The sequence below is a fragment of the Pipistrellus kuhlii genome, unplaced genomic scaffold, assembly GCF_014108245.1.
Source record: "Pipistrellus kuhlii isolate mPipKuh1 unplaced genomic scaffold, mPipKuh1.p scaffold_m20_p_9, whole genome shotgun sequence".
NCBI lineage: Eukaryota > Metazoa > Chordata > Mammalia > Chiroptera > Vespertilionidae > Pipistrellus > Pipistrellus kuhlii.
The window spans coordinates 9,551,472-9,566,786 of NW_023425595.1; the positions used below are offsets into that span (position 1 = coordinate 9,551,472).

Below are 15,315 nucleotides of genomic sequence, written 5' to 3' on the forward strand. Positions count from 1 at the left end.
TTTCCTACTGATATTAAAAAACAAATACCATAATATTAAAATTCATCTAAGCTTTATAATTTAGAATAAACCCAAATTTTTGGGTAAGTACTAAGTTATGAGTTATAGAAAGTATAGGAAGCAGATATTGAAATTTAAACACTACAAAGCTAAAAAACGAACACCCCGAACCCCTGCCTCATATTTAGGTGAAACCTTGAAACATATTCACTGGTTATAAAACACAGCAATAGGACAAGTGTTTCATTTTCAATTTTATCAGTTCTGTATAATATAGTTGTTTTCACATTCAACTCATCCCTATGAACCTACCTTTTGGAACTCTTCCATACAGGTCAGCCTTTCCTTCCAGTTACCGCTGTCTAGAAGTTGTATACAGGTAGCGGGAAGGACAGCTGAAGCTTTTTCTTCACACACTTCAATCTGTAAGATGCAAACACAGTTAAAAATTGTTTAAGGAAACAAATGGCAAGAATGTAAAAACACAAGAACATTTCTATATATATGCTATAGTATCTAAGGCTTCTATTTTAGTATCATAAAGGGAGTTTGTCTAAAGCAATTTCAAGAATCTAAAAAGTAACAAATAACTATATGTTGTATAATTCAGCAAGAAAGAACTCAAATTTTCTCAAAGATATTGGCTTTCCATGGTTTTATGAGTCTGAGACTTATTATAGAATACTGACCGAGAGCTCAGGCTCCACTATTTCTTTGGTCTCCAATCCCTTTTTGTTCTTGTTTCCAGCACTTCCTGCACCTCCTGGTGCACTTGGTTTCCCCTTCTTAGGTGGTCCACCAGCCTAGACACAATTAAAAAACATTTTTTTAAAACCACTTAAAACTTTTGTGGGTCTGAGACTTCTTGAAAATTTGACTGAAATGAGAAATCACTGTAACTACCGTGTTTCCCCGAAAATAAGACATCCTCCGAAAATAAGACCTAGTGCATGGAAAGATAAAACATCCCCTGAAAATAAGACCTCGCACAACTTTGGGAGAAAAAATTAATAGAAGACACTGTCTTATTTTCGGGGAAACAGGGTACGTATGGTACCATCTCACAATATACAAAATATCAAATCATTATGTTGTACACATAAACCTAATATGTTGTATGTGAATAATACCTCAATAAATTTTTATTTTTAAAAATGAGGGATAACTCAACCAATAACAAAAAAACATATATTTGGTGCCCACAAAATTTAGCAGTTTCAAAGGCAGACAGATCTTTTGAAGACCATTCATGGGGGACACTGTAGGCCCTATTTTAAGAACCTCTAACTCAGGATGAGCTAATGAAATAAAAATGATGGGTTGAAATTATATACATTTACAGATTAATTTGAGAATAAACATTTGATGCCTCTAAACCTTTCCTATAATAGTAAAGGACAATTTTTAACATACCATTTACTCAATACTTAATCACAAGGTATCCCAGTTACAGCAGAATGAGTATTCTAGTTATGTTGAAGATAGCCATCTCACCAAATCTTGTCTTAGTAGTTTTCAGTTGACTTACTTGGTTTTCCAAGTATATGATCACATAACAAAAAAAATGTGATCCTCATATTAACCCTCTCCTTTATTCTTTTGTTTAATTGTAGAGCAATAATAGTACAAGCAGGGATTTATTATTTTACTTCCCATTTTAATAAGAATATTTATAGTATTCATTATTAAGCATAATACTGACTTTTGTTTCTTTTTTATTTCTGTCATTGATATTTTGTTGTTTTGCTTTGTTTTATACAGTTTATTTTATTTATTTATTTATTTATTTATTTATAATCTTCACTCGATATTTTTCCATTGACCTTTAGGGAGAGGGAAAGATAGAAATATCAATATATGAGAGATACATTGACTGGTTGCCTCCAGGACAAGCCCGGGGTCGAGGAGGATCCTGTAACCAAGGTATGTGCCCTTGATCAGAATGGAACCTGGTTTGGTTCAGTGGCTAGAACATCAGCCTGTGGACAGAAGGGTCCTGGGTTTGATTCCCATTAAGGTCACATGCCCAGGAGGTAGGCCCGATCCCCAGTAGGGGCATTCAGGAGGCAGACAATCGATGATTCTGTCTCATCCTTGATGTTTCTATCTCTCTCCCTCTCCCTTCCTCTCTAAAATCAATAAAAATATATTTAAAAAAATTAGTCTTCAGCATCAATCCCTGTTCTGAAATGAATGTTAACTTGAATATAGTCTAAGCTTTTAAGGTATAATTAACAAAATTAAGATGCTGGTTTTTACTTAAATGGAAACCTTTAATACTTGCTGATTTATTAATAGCAGTATGATTTTGTTGGTTTATATTAACAACCCATATTGAGAGATTTGTTTTCTAACTCTAAAAATAGAAAATTCTATACTCTTTGATTAATTAGAATATGTCTTTTGGATCCTTTCCTGTAATTGCACTCTCTCTATCAAGAGGTACCTAAATTAATAAATCTATTTATTTTCTTTTTTTAAGACATATATGTTTATGGCTTAGTAGACATACTGGATGATACTGACCTACTTGTTTTTTCAACAGAGGAACTGAAGCAGGTTGCTACTCCTCTCACTTTTTTTTTTTTTAAAGAATTCCTCATAAAAGAAAGCCAGCTAAGAGGGAGTGAATTGATAATTATCAGGAGGAAAGGGTGTGTGGGGAGGTATAGGAAGAGACTGGACTAAAATTGTACACCTATGGATGAGGACAATGTGAGGGGAGGTAAAGGCAGAGGGTGGGGTGGGAACTGGGTGGAAGAGACCTATGGGGGGAAAAAGGAGAAACAACTGTAATCTGAGCAATAAAGATTTATTAAATTTAAAAAAATAAAAGAAAGCCAGCTAGCATGGAAGGGTTCAGCAAGATAAGACTCAGGCCGAAACCAGTTTGGCTCAGTGGACAGAGAATCAGCCTGCAGACTGAAAGGTCCCAGGTTCATTCCAGTCAAGGGCACATACATTGGTTGCAGGCACAGCCCCAGTAGGGTGCGTGCAGGAGGCAGCTGATTGATGTTTCTCATCAGTGTTTTTACTCTCTATATCTCTCTCTGTAAAAACTCAATAAAATATATTAAAAAAAAAAAAAAAAAAAGAAAAAAGAAAAAGAAAAGGACTCAGGTGCCCAGGTCATTGTTGAGTGGCAAGAGATGGTGAGAAAGGAGAAAATAGCTGCTAATACCCTGAACTAGAATGCTGAAGATACAGCATAATATGAAAGCTAGAGATACCTGGTTTAAGTCTCAGTTCTCTAACTCTGGTCGTTCAACAAATACATTTGAGTTCCTGTTATGGATAGGAGAATCAAGCAGTAACAAGCTGTCTATCCTTTAAAGCTTACAATATGGTGTGGGGAGACATAATAAATAAGTAAACAATAAGAATATCAGAATATCAAAATGAGCCCTAGTTGGTTTGGCTCAGTGGATAGAGCATCGGCCCATGGACTGAAAGGTTCGGGGATTGATTTCGGTCAAGGACATGTATCTGGTTTGTAGGCTCAATATGTGGCCTTGATCAGGGTGTGTGTGGGAGGCAACCAATCGATGCTTCTCTCTCTCTCTCTCTCTCTCTCTCTCTCTCTCTCTCTCTCTCTCTCTCTCTTCTTCCTTCTCTCCTAAAAAAAATAAAAAGAAGAAAGAAAAACAGAAAAAAACAATGGAAAAATATTTTCAGTTAAGGATTAATAACAACAACAAAAAATCAGAACAAATTTCAAGAATCAGTGTGATACACTTAACCTTGCTGAACTTGTTTCCTTTTCTGGAAAATCAGGGGTCACAAAACATTTATCTCAAGGGTTGTTATGATGATTAACTGAGATTATGTAGGTAAAAAGCTTCACAAAGTGTCAGTTTTCTTCCCCTAACTCCATGCTGGGGTTCAGAGTGGAAAAAGAAAATCAAACTTTTTGCATCTGCAGTAGATAACTTCAGGCTTTAGAGAGTCCACAGGACAAGTGTTCACTAAAGGAAAGCCACTTATGTACTTTCCCCTCTTCCACTCTGTACAAAGGTAACAAGACCTGGACTGGTATGGAGATTCAGTGATGCAATTCAGCAGCATTTTTAGCAAAATGACAAAGTTGATGTTATTAATGTTAAGTGCCTTGCCACATTTTATTTCATTATTTAATAATACTTTCTGATCCCTTAAAATGCACTCCTGTACTTCCATTACCATTTTTATCTCTATTAAAATTTCAAACAACCAAATGTATTTTTGGAACACATTGTCTTCATAACAGATGTTCTGCTGTATTTTGAATGTGGTAATGAGTTTATTTCTCAAATGAAATCATATTGCAAGGACTATTAACGTGAGATTCAGATCCTATCTTATATAAATTTTAATTTTTAAACTATATTTTCCAAATTATCTATTAACCTTAGTAGCAGGTGCCTTTTTTAAGGGTCCAGGTTTGGGTACTGAAATATCCTTTGTGTCCTTATCTCCTGCGGCTCCTGAAGAAGCAGTCCTTCCAGGAACAGGCTTGAATTCCTTCTTTTCAGCTGCCAATCCAGCTTTCTTACCATGCACTAGTTCTACTTTTTCTGAACATTCTTTGATCTGGAGAGTGAAATTGAGATGAACATCATTAAGCCCAACTTTAAAACATAATCACTATTTTATTACTTAATAGATCATTTACACTAGTGGTCGCCAACCTTTCGAACCTCAAGAACCACCAGTGGTCCACAGATTGGCGACTGCTGATTTAAACCACAACTGAGAATTTAGAGAGAAAAGTTTCTTTTTCAACAAAGATAAATTATCCATACATTCTTACATTTTGTTTCTATACAAATTAGAATTATAAAAACCACATTTTAAATAAAAGACATTCATATTTAGAAAGGTAATTTTCCAGATACTAGAATAAATTTATTTTAAAAGTATTACGTTTCTACATTATGGTTACTCAGCTTTACTACTGTTATAATTTGAAAGATGTTTCTACTAATATGATCATTGAGCTTAAGATAAAATTTAAATCTCCAAAAGCTCTAACTTCAAACTCTAGGTGTGAACCACCAGTGATGATGAAATAAATTTCATGAGTTGATATTAGTCTTGTTTTAATAAAACAGAACAAATGCACTATTGTCCAATTTCATTATAATCTATTAATATCTTACCCTGTCAAGCTTCAGTTTGTCCACATCAACTAAGAATGGGTTTACTGCTTTCTCACCAACCACCTTCAGAGCGGTACCCAATGCTTCAAATGCAGCATCTCTGACTTCAGGAGCAGAATCGTTGATGTGCTATAGTCCAGAAGTAAACAAAATTATCTTAATACAAGGTAATTTAGGTATTACTGATTTTAAGTCAGATTAATGGTTGCTTGAAAAAGAATTTGCCTTTTCCAATTCACTAAAGCTAAATATTGTTCACAAATTCTTTTTTGCTTAAGGAAACCTCTGATAATCCATTCAGCATGTAAGTGCTTCCTTTTCCTCCTACCCTCTATCTAAAGCGCCTCACATTCAAATGATCTTAAAATAATCTAAGTTATATGACTGTGCTTGGCCAGATTCAGCTGAATGCCAGTAGTAAACGGGCCAAATAAGAGACAAAATGTTTAGCAATTAGTAGAACTATAAAGCTAACTTGTATTTAAAGAATAGGAACATAACAATACAAAAATTTAGATTCAGTTTTCAAAGCTTATCAGAAGACTATAGTCAACAGTCTGAAAGTCAGTCACTGTACATGATATAAAAAAATCTTTCCTAGATATAAAATATTCCCCCAATTTCAAAGAGAGTCTATACCTTAAGTAGACCAGCACAAAAGGGCTTTAGCAAGCTCTTAGGCAGGGTAGAAGCAGTGCAGTGGCGGAAGCTTCTTGCAATAAAAAGTGATGTCTGTTGCTTGATGGTTGGATTTTTATTATCCATTACTGCTAAAACATCCTCACTGATGTTCTGTAGTGTGGTCTTTAGAAATAAAATGTGGTCAATGAGCTTTTCTCAACTGCAAAGATCAAAATATCACATTAACATTACTTTAGACAAAAGTGCAAACTCATGTTGTTAGCTTACAGTAAGGAAGATTGCGTCAATTGCCTCCTGCAGGGCTTGCACTACTTGAGGCTTCTTCTCTTTGAATTTCTCCAAAATGGTTGGCACAACCTATAAAAATAAACAGCTAGAATATTATCTGGCAACAAAAAAGAATGATGTGTTGATACATACTATAACATGGAAGAGCCTTGAAAGCATTATACTAAATCAAAAAAGCCAATCACATATGCATGATTCCATTTATATGAAATGCAAATTCCATAGAGATAGAAAGTGGATTAGGGTCTAGGAGTAGGGAAGAATGGGAAGTGACAGAAAATGGGCATAGGGTCTTTTTTTGGGGTCATAAAAATGTTGTGATATATGCCCTGACCAGGAATTGAACCGTGACCTCCTGGTTATAGATTGATGCTCAACCGCTGATCCTCGCTGGCCGAGCCCAACTATAATTTAGTAAATTGAAATGTATTTAAAAAATTGTTTTCTAGCTTGAATACTTACCCTAATAAAAAAGTATAAAATATTCTAATAAGTAACATAAAAATGACAAAAAGCTCATTAATACACTGAGCATATTTACATAGATATTATATAACATGCATGGATTTCTATAAAAATATTAATTATAATTTTAATTCAATAAATGATTTATGTGACTAAGGCATTTTTAGACCCTTATTTTTATTTTCCTGGTAACAAGCTAGTCATGACTTATTTTTATGTGGTACTATCTTTTTTCGTAGTTAAGTTCTCTAAAATTATTTTTAATTCTATGAGTAAGTGAGCTCCAAATACCATAACTAAGAGAGATTAGACATTAGCTTCATGATATAAAACTGACAAATGGTTATGGACTATTAGGAAACTCTTAAATTCATTTAGGGAATCAAATGATAAGTAAAACCCTAAGTTCAGCACAGTCAATTTTCAGACGCTGGAGCATTCTAAGTAATTCAGACCAGATTTAGAGGCCAACTGAAAGATGTCAGTTAAACATCTCAATTTACTAAAGTTGTTACCAAAATTGATTGTTTCCAAATTTATATAAAGAAAATATATATTCAACAAATGTCTTCAGGCAGATTTCTTAGAATAAAGTAAACTGATATAATTTCACTTCTAGTTTTATATGGCCTTTCCTACTCTCATTTTTGCTCTGTCCTGGTTATTCTAAGTTTTACTTCATCCTGTTATACAGATGTTGTAAGAATAGAGCAAGGTGTTAATAAATAATAAACAAATCAACTCAACTTAGTACTTTAGGCAAAGTGCTTGATTTTTTACATAAATCTAATGAATTTAGTTATAACTGACATCTTCACTGAAATGTTATGAGTTATGCTCAATACAGTATTAATAAAACTTAGTGAAAAATTTATATTACCCAATACATAAAGATCTATGCTGAAGAGCTGTTTTATTTTATTTTATTTTTTTAAATATATTTTATTGATTTTTTTACAGAGAGTAAGGGAGAGAGATAGAGAGCCAGAAACGTTGATGAGAGAGAAACATCGACCAGCTGCCTTCTGCACATGCCCCAGCGGGGATGTGCTCGCAACCAATGTACATGCCCTTGACCGGAATCGAACCTGGGACCTTTCAGTCCGCAGGCCGACGCTCTACCACTGAGCCAAACTGGTTTCGGCCTGAAGAGCTGTTTTAAAGCACAGAGCAAACTAGCCTGACATTCTTGATAATATTGTTGATTTGTACTTAAAAATAAATTGTTACTTACGTGTCCTGCATATTGTCCAAATTTCTTCCTTAGCCCAACAGCCAGGCCAGTAAGACATTTTGCTGCCAAAGCCACCAACATGACATTGGTGTCCTTTCCAACTACCTACAAAAAGGGAAAAAAAGAAAAAAACAACAACCAGTCATAACCCTGTAGAACTGAAAACTCTCTTAAAAGAACTCTAAAAGCTACTATGTTAGTAGCCAATTAAGTTTCCTACAAAAAAGGAGATTCTTCTTTAAACAATATAAAACTTGGGAGCTTCCCTTCAGTATGTTTGGACTCTATCTTGAAGTTTTACCAATAAAAAATATACATAAAACCTCAACTTCCAATCACTAACTCTCCATCAGTGGTAGTCTGGGCTGTCAGAGCTGCACAGTGTAGAGGAGGAGACTCTGATGATGGGAGAGAAGCTGGAAGCCACTGACTTTGCTTTGGGGCAGGGAAAGCTGACAACGTTTTTCTGGAAGACCCCACAGAGCAGCAGCTTTTAACATTTATACCCCAGGAGCACAGGTAGAAACTGCTGTATGTACCACCAATAAGTCCATTCAGACTCTAAATTACAAATACCATTGCAACCATTCCTCTGAGGGAGCTTCTGGCTTTGCAGTTACCAGTTTAGTCACTGGTGTGACCGGTTAATGGGTAGGTGTTCAACTACTGAGCCACACTGGCTGTGTTACTCTGGATTTTTTAATCCCTACGGTTTGGTATTCTGTAAACAGAATGCTTCATTCCAAATTCCCCAAATTAATCAATCAGAAATGCATAACATGCAAGGAAGTTCTAATTGGCACCTACATGTAATCCCTAAGTACTGAGGAGTAAAGATCATAAAGAGACTAACATTTATTAAGAATGAATTAGATGACAATTTTATAGGTGCTATAACCCTATTTCATTTAATACTCATCCCAACTCTATAAAGCAGCTACTATTATCATCTCAATTTTGTAGATTTCAAAGATTAAGTAGACATTAACTTGCTCAAGCTCATAGAGCTAGCAAATGGTGGTTCAAACCTAGGTCTGTTTTGACACCAGAGCTCTTACTTTTTTACGCTCAGCACTTTCCTGGTCATTCAGACAAGCACAGAGCTACAAAAAATTTGAGCTGCCTGATGTGCACATTCTCAGCTGAGACTGAACAAAGCAAAACTGTTTTCTTTTTTCATACAGTAAACAAGTGTCTTTTTTGTGATTTAGTGTTATGTTTGGGGGTTTTTGTGTGTGTGCATTTTGATGCTTTTTAAAAATGTGCTTTTACTATTTACTAGTAAAATGACCCTCATGTGTAGTGCTGAAGTTCTGTTCAGTGTTCCTAAGCACAAAAAGGCTGTTATTTACCTTACACAGAAATTTTGTGCATTAGATAAGCTTTGTTCAGGCATGAGTTATAGGGCTGTTGGCTGTGAGTTCAGTTTTTTTCTAGTTTTCTCATCTTTATTTATTTTTATTTTATTTTTAAAATTTCTTTATTGATTAACTAAGGTATTACATATTTGGCATCATCCCTCCATTCCCATCCCAAACTCCTCCCCACGCATGCCCTCTACCCCTTGTTGTCTGTGACCACTGGTTAGGCTTATATGCATGCATACAAGTACTCTGGTTGATCTTGTGAGGTCAATGTTAATGAATCAATAATATATATTAAATAAGATGTCTTCAAAAAGAATAAAACATGGGTATGTACTGTTTTGTGTGTCAGTTGATGAAAATGTTATGATCAAAGGGTTGCAGGATCCTAATCCTGTATTTCCCTGAGAGATAATGGTTCAGCATTTGTGGTAATTTTATAGAACATAGCTACTGGAATAATGAGAATTATTGTACTTAAATTAATATAATTAAAAATTAACCTTCTCTCCCTCCCCCACCAGTTTAATTCTCTGTAATTTCAGGCTGAGGAAAACAAGTTTTCAATCTTGCTGTATTCAAGATGAAGTCTTCAGTTTGTTCTTACATTCTATTATATAACCAGACCCACAGTGTTTGATCTGTACTTTCAGATTTTATGAAAAGCCAGGATACAAAAATACCCACCAGCAGCAATCAACTTGGTTAGACCTAAGCAATATCAAAGGAATTATTTTCTAAAAATATTTTTCTTATTTAGTACGTACTTCCCTGCTTTATAATTGACCATTATCCTTTGCTTTACATGCTGATACAATATAGCATGTCATCATTTACTATCTAACAAAAAAATTCTTCATATGTAATATCTGTCCCATTAAATGGGGCAAAATAAATAGTTCATCCTACAGAATAACAAAACTGGAATACTTGGGTCTAGATTAGCAAGACCCTCTTTTTCTTGAGGTGTACATGTTATTAAATAACATACTTAAACAAAGATTGAAAACCAATCCCTCCAAACTAACCTAGAACAATAATTTTAATCAATCTTTAAAAAATGAATGCTTAGAATTTAAAAACCATCAACAGTGTTCCTTAAATAGCAATGTTTTGTGATAAAAAAGACGATGGATAAAGAAAAATACAATGGCCTGGTCTGAGTTGGGATACCAAAGTTGAAACGCCTCACATTTACCTTCTTCAAAGCTTTTACTAAGTCTGCATAATCGCCTGCTTCCAATTTGGGGTTTTTCACCAGTACTTCTACAGCCTCCAGGGCTTCTTTTCTCTCTTGCCATTTTTTTGCCTCCTGCAAGAAACAATACGAGTCATTTGTAGAATAGAAAATATGAGAGTAAAATAAAATCTATTTCTCTCATGCAACTATTTCAATATTTCAAAGATAAATATTTTTTGTTTTCAGAAACTTTTCTAAAGCTGGTTAAAAAACAAAATGGAAAACCTATGCAGCTAATCAGAATGTTTTGTTCATATATATAAAATTGTGTTCATATATAAAAAGTATTTTCATATTTCATATTCCTAAATTCTAAAGTAAGTAAACAGAGTAAGATACCATAGGCTTTTCCTTCTCATTTTCTACGTAAATGTTAGTGAGCAGGTATTAAACAGAAAACAATGATAGAAAGCATTTCTAAAGTTTCTGACAGTGGCACAACTACAGGAGAAAGGAATTCCATACTATCAATATTAAAAAGACCAGAAAAGAATAATCATATAACCAACAACCAAAACTGTTCTAATCTCAAAGATTAGTTTTCTAGGTTGGGAGTAAAATGTTACACTCATATTTTATGGCCATCAAGGAGAATATGCTCCATTAGAGATCATGTAATCATTCAATAATTTGAATATGCACTATATGAAAGAACTGGGGATAGAAAGATGACAAATTAGCCTCCCTAGAGGACAATACAGTTCAATTTAATTTATTAAACATTTAGTTGTTAATCGAAAGTTTATAGGATATGAAAGGAGCTGTTAGCAGAGATAGGAAGCTCTTTAATGAATAACTACAAGGCTTTGGTAACCCAACAAGGAGATAAACCTAATTTATCTCCTAAAAAGTGATGCTTAAGGTATCTCCTAAAAAGTGATGCTTAAGGTGAGATCCAGAAGATAAGGAGCTGAATTATGAGCTGAATTGAGGGGAGGGGGTAAGAAAAATGAATAAGCATGAAGAACAGCAATGTTAAGTCCTAAAGTTTATAAGAAAATATAAAAAAAACAAAAAAACAAGTGTGGCACATTTGATACTGGGAGAAGATCCACATGACCGGAGTGTGGAGAGCAATTAAAAATGTGGCTGGAAGGTAAGCAGAGGCCTCAAAGGTACCAGAAATAACCTCAAGGGCCACAGGATGATAAAAGGCATCATCTTAAAACTCATGGAAGCCATTAAAGAGTTTTATTGAGGCAATGATATAAGAAGACTTGCATTTTGGCAAATGACACTTCTAATTACATGGTGATATCTGATGGGAAGGAGGAAGCAAGAGCAAAGATACTAAAAAGACAACTGTAGACCTAGCTGGTTTGGTTCAGTGATAGAGCATTGGTCTGTGGACCAAAGGGTCCCAGGTTTGATTCTAGTCAAGGGCGTGTATCTTGGTTGCAGGCTCCTCCCTGGCTTGGGCCTTGGTCAGGGATCATGCGGGAGGCAACCAATTGATGTGTTTTCTCTCACATCGATGTTTCTCTCTGCCTTTCCCTCTCCCTAAAAATCAATGGGAAAATATCCTTGGGTGAGGATTAATAAACAAACAAACAAAAGACGACAACACTGTAGTACTGAAGCACTTAAGGCAAGACATGATGGTGGTTGGCATAAGATGTTTCTCAATTGAGGATACTTTTGTCTTTTGGAATACATTTAGCAAATGCTGGAGACATTTTTTTATATCAGGACTTGGGAGGCTGGTATTACTGATATCTAATGGGTAAAGGCCCGAGATGCTGCTAAAAAGCCTCCAAGGGCACAGGAGAGTCCCCCAAAACAAAGAATTATCTGGGGAAAAATATCAAGAGTGCCAAGGTCAAGAAACCCTAGAGTAACTTACTAGACAGTAGGATAAAGAAATGGAGATGAATTTGAGATATTTAAAGGTAAAACCAGAGATACAATGAGGAAAAGAGAGACATCAACAAAAATATTCTATTTTTTAGCAAGATGTAAAAAAAGTGCAACAGTAAGTATATACACAAAATCTATGGGAACAAAGAAGCAACTAATTCACACTCAAGATTAGGGTTGAAGGGTACTCCAGGAAATGGCTCAGCAGAGCATTTCTAATCATACTATTGTAGTTACTTAAAATGAAATAAATTACTTACAATTTTGTCATAAAAGTCTTTGGGAAGTTTGGAAAGAATTTCTACTGCTTCCAAAAGCTCATAAGCATCTATCTGTGGGGCCTCATCACCATCATCACCACCTTCCAGGAGAAAAACAACAAAAATCGATGAAATGATTTTATTTGTTATCAGTCCTTTCACACCTCTGATGAAATCTCGATACCGAATTATTAGTACTATATGCAACTTATATTTTATTAAATGGCAGTCCTATAAAATATGCCTAGTGTATATAGGTTCTTGTGGTAGGTCCTGTTCTTGCCAATTTTTATAGAGACCAGTGTTTAAAATGGGCTTACCTCCCTCAGCATCTCCACCAGCGGACTGTTGCTGTTCCAATTTCGCCTGTAATTCTTGCTGGGAACGCAGAAACCGAGTTGGTTTAGGAGCACCTGTTGGCAGTTTGACCCATTCTTCTTCTAGTTCTTTCAACTGTAAATATAACAAAATATTTTAAAAACATTGTCTACATCTCTACCATTAGATAGCATACTTATTTATATTTACTTATGTAAGAACTTAATTTCTTATTTATTTGGCTCTAAAGAGACAAGATAAATTTAAATTGTGCATATTTTGTAGCATAAGACAAACTGACTTATTTTTATTACACTGAAGATGTATGGCTAAGCACACAGAAAAAAGAAAATCCATTTTTTTGGACACCCTTATTAGTTCATGAATTCAGATATATTTGTATCAGATAAAGTTTATAATAAATTATAATAAAAAAGAAATTACTTTTGTCTAAACAGATATTAAATCCTGCTACCAATAGCATTATAAAGGGATCTTTTAAACTGCTACAGATTCAAAACTAACATACAGGAATCACCAAATGCATGGTATTTAACTTGAGAGGATGAAGTAACAATAGAGACAGTTGGCTATGCTCAGAAGAACCAACTGATTTAAAAAAATAATTATTTGTAAGGATAGAATATCAACAACAATAAGAAGGAAATATCTTCACTTATTAACCTTATGCAAAAACTTTGTGCCTCACCTGGACAGAGTTTATATTTTGTAATGGGGGTCTCAGAACATCCCGAATCCATTTATAAATCTCCACAGCAATTAGTTTGGCTTCATCTCGCACACCCTTGTCTCGAGATTCGAAGAGTTTTGGCAACACTTTGATAATTGGCTTAAGCAAGATGATTTTGGAACCAAATTCACTAGAAGTAAAATATTGGAAAAACAATTGTCAACATGCTTGACTGTGTAAAGTGTTAGCTTTCATTCACACCATTTTAAAACTAACTTTCTAGATAACTAGAGTAGGAATAATTCAAATCCTTAAAGGACCAACACTTTTGTGTGTGTGTGTGTGTGTGTGTGTATATATATGTATAAAAATATAAACAAATACGTTTATAAATATTTTGATGAGTGAAATCTCCTTTCTTTTCTTTTTTCTTTTCTAATCAATAGTTCTTACAATTAAAGTGGTTTGCTCAACTCAATAGATAACTAATCCTGGCAGTATGTGGTTTCATTCCTGATTTTAAAGCTACCACACTATAACTCCAGGCAATTTAAACCTTTTTGCTTCAGTTTTCCATGGGAAAAATCGTTGTATTCTGACTTCTTTAAGAAAGGTAACACAATTATTTATCTACTTATTTTTTCCAGCAAAATAAAATTCCAGTTTATTGTACAACACTGCTTCACACACATCAAAAAGGCCAAATAAACAAATAGCATCTTCCTAGCCAAAAAAAAGAAAAAGAAAAAAAAGTAACCTTTAATTTTGGGCTCTTTTAAGCATTTCATATAAACCCAACTACTTATAGTACAGCCAAGTGTATACACAGAAAGTTACTGGAATGCTCAGAGTAAGATTTTTCTTTTTGTTTTTGCTTTTTACAAAGTTTTTCTCCTCCTTTGGGATTATAATGAATATGGTCACTCCACAAATAAAGTCAGAAATAGGATGGAGAATGTTCCACAGGCTGGTTTGGTCATCACAAAGTCATTAAAAATGGTTAACTCCTAACAATATATACAAAAATATAAAATGTAAATAAAAAACACAAATTTTCCTTTTAAAAGTACTTTTATGAAAAAATGCAGGGCCTTAGAAGTTTTGGTTCTTTGGGTGATGAAGAGTACATATCATCTGTGACTCTTGAAGGTGATCAGGTTTAGATTTTGAGATGGGAAGTAGGGGGTGAATAGGTCACAGTGGCCTTTTTTGGGGAAAATTTTAACTTTTCCTGTTTTGCTGTTTAGCTGTCCTCACCAGTCTTCTGCTTCTTGGTGTCAGCATCGTCATCCTCATAATTTTCAGCTTCCTGTTTGCTAGTAGCTGCCTCAGTCTGAACTTTATCTCATCTTCCTCCTCCCTATCACCTTCCTTCTATTCTTCCTCACCTCCTGCTCCTAATTTTCCTCATAGCATTCCCATTAGCAGGTGTATCTCTTCCATTCTCTGCCATATTCTTTTATTTTATATTAATTTTATTGATTATGGTATCACATAATTGTCCTCATCCCCCCATTCCCAATCCAAGCCCTTCCCCACATATGCCCCCCACTTCCTGCCTCCCCCCCCCCCTATTGTTCATGGCCACTGGCTAGACCCATATACATGCACACAAATCCTTTGGTTAATCTCTCCCCCTTACCCACACCCTCCCCTACTTTCCCTCTGAGGTTTGAAAGTCTGACCACTGCTTCTCTTTCTCTAAATCTGTTTTTGTTCATCAGTTTATGTTGTTCATTATTTCCTCTAGATGTGTGAGATCATGTGATCCAAGAAATACCATTGTAAGAACCAAAAGTGAGACAAGTTATAATGGTT

General features: G+C 34.7%; 1 protein-coding gene across 2 annotated transcripts in view; it reads right to left on the minus strand.

Annotated features, from left to right (window-relative positions):
* The window catches only part of CKAP5 (cytoskeleton associated protein 5), a 72,469-nt gene that overhangs the window by 41,330 nt on the left and 15,824 nt on the right, over window positions 1-15,315 (minus strand). For both annotated transcript variants that reach the window (XM_036426906.2, XM_036426904.2), the window contains exons 5-15: window positions 13,516-13,687; window positions 12,809-12,941; window positions 12,489-12,589; window positions 10,330-10,443; window positions 7,768-7,872; window positions 6,048-6,137; window positions 5,778-5,942; window positions 5,139-5,267; window positions 4,387-4,569; window positions 690-803; window positions 313-423 (exon numbers count right to left, since the gene is read on the minus strand). In XM_036426906.2, coding sequence (XP_036282799.1) covers window positions 313-423; window positions 690-803; window positions 4,387-4,569; window positions 5,139-5,267; window positions 5,778-5,942; window positions 6,048-6,137; window positions 7,768-7,872; window positions 10,330-10,443; window positions 12,489-12,589; window positions 12,809-12,941; window positions 13,516-13,687 — 1,417 coding nt within the window. The remainder of the gene's footprint in view (window positions 1-312; window positions 424-689; window positions 804-4,386; window positions 4,570-5,138; window positions 5,268-5,777; window positions 5,943-6,047; window positions 6,138-7,767; window positions 7,873-10,329; window positions 10,444-12,488; window positions 12,590-12,808; window positions 12,942-13,515; window positions 13,688-15,315) is intronic.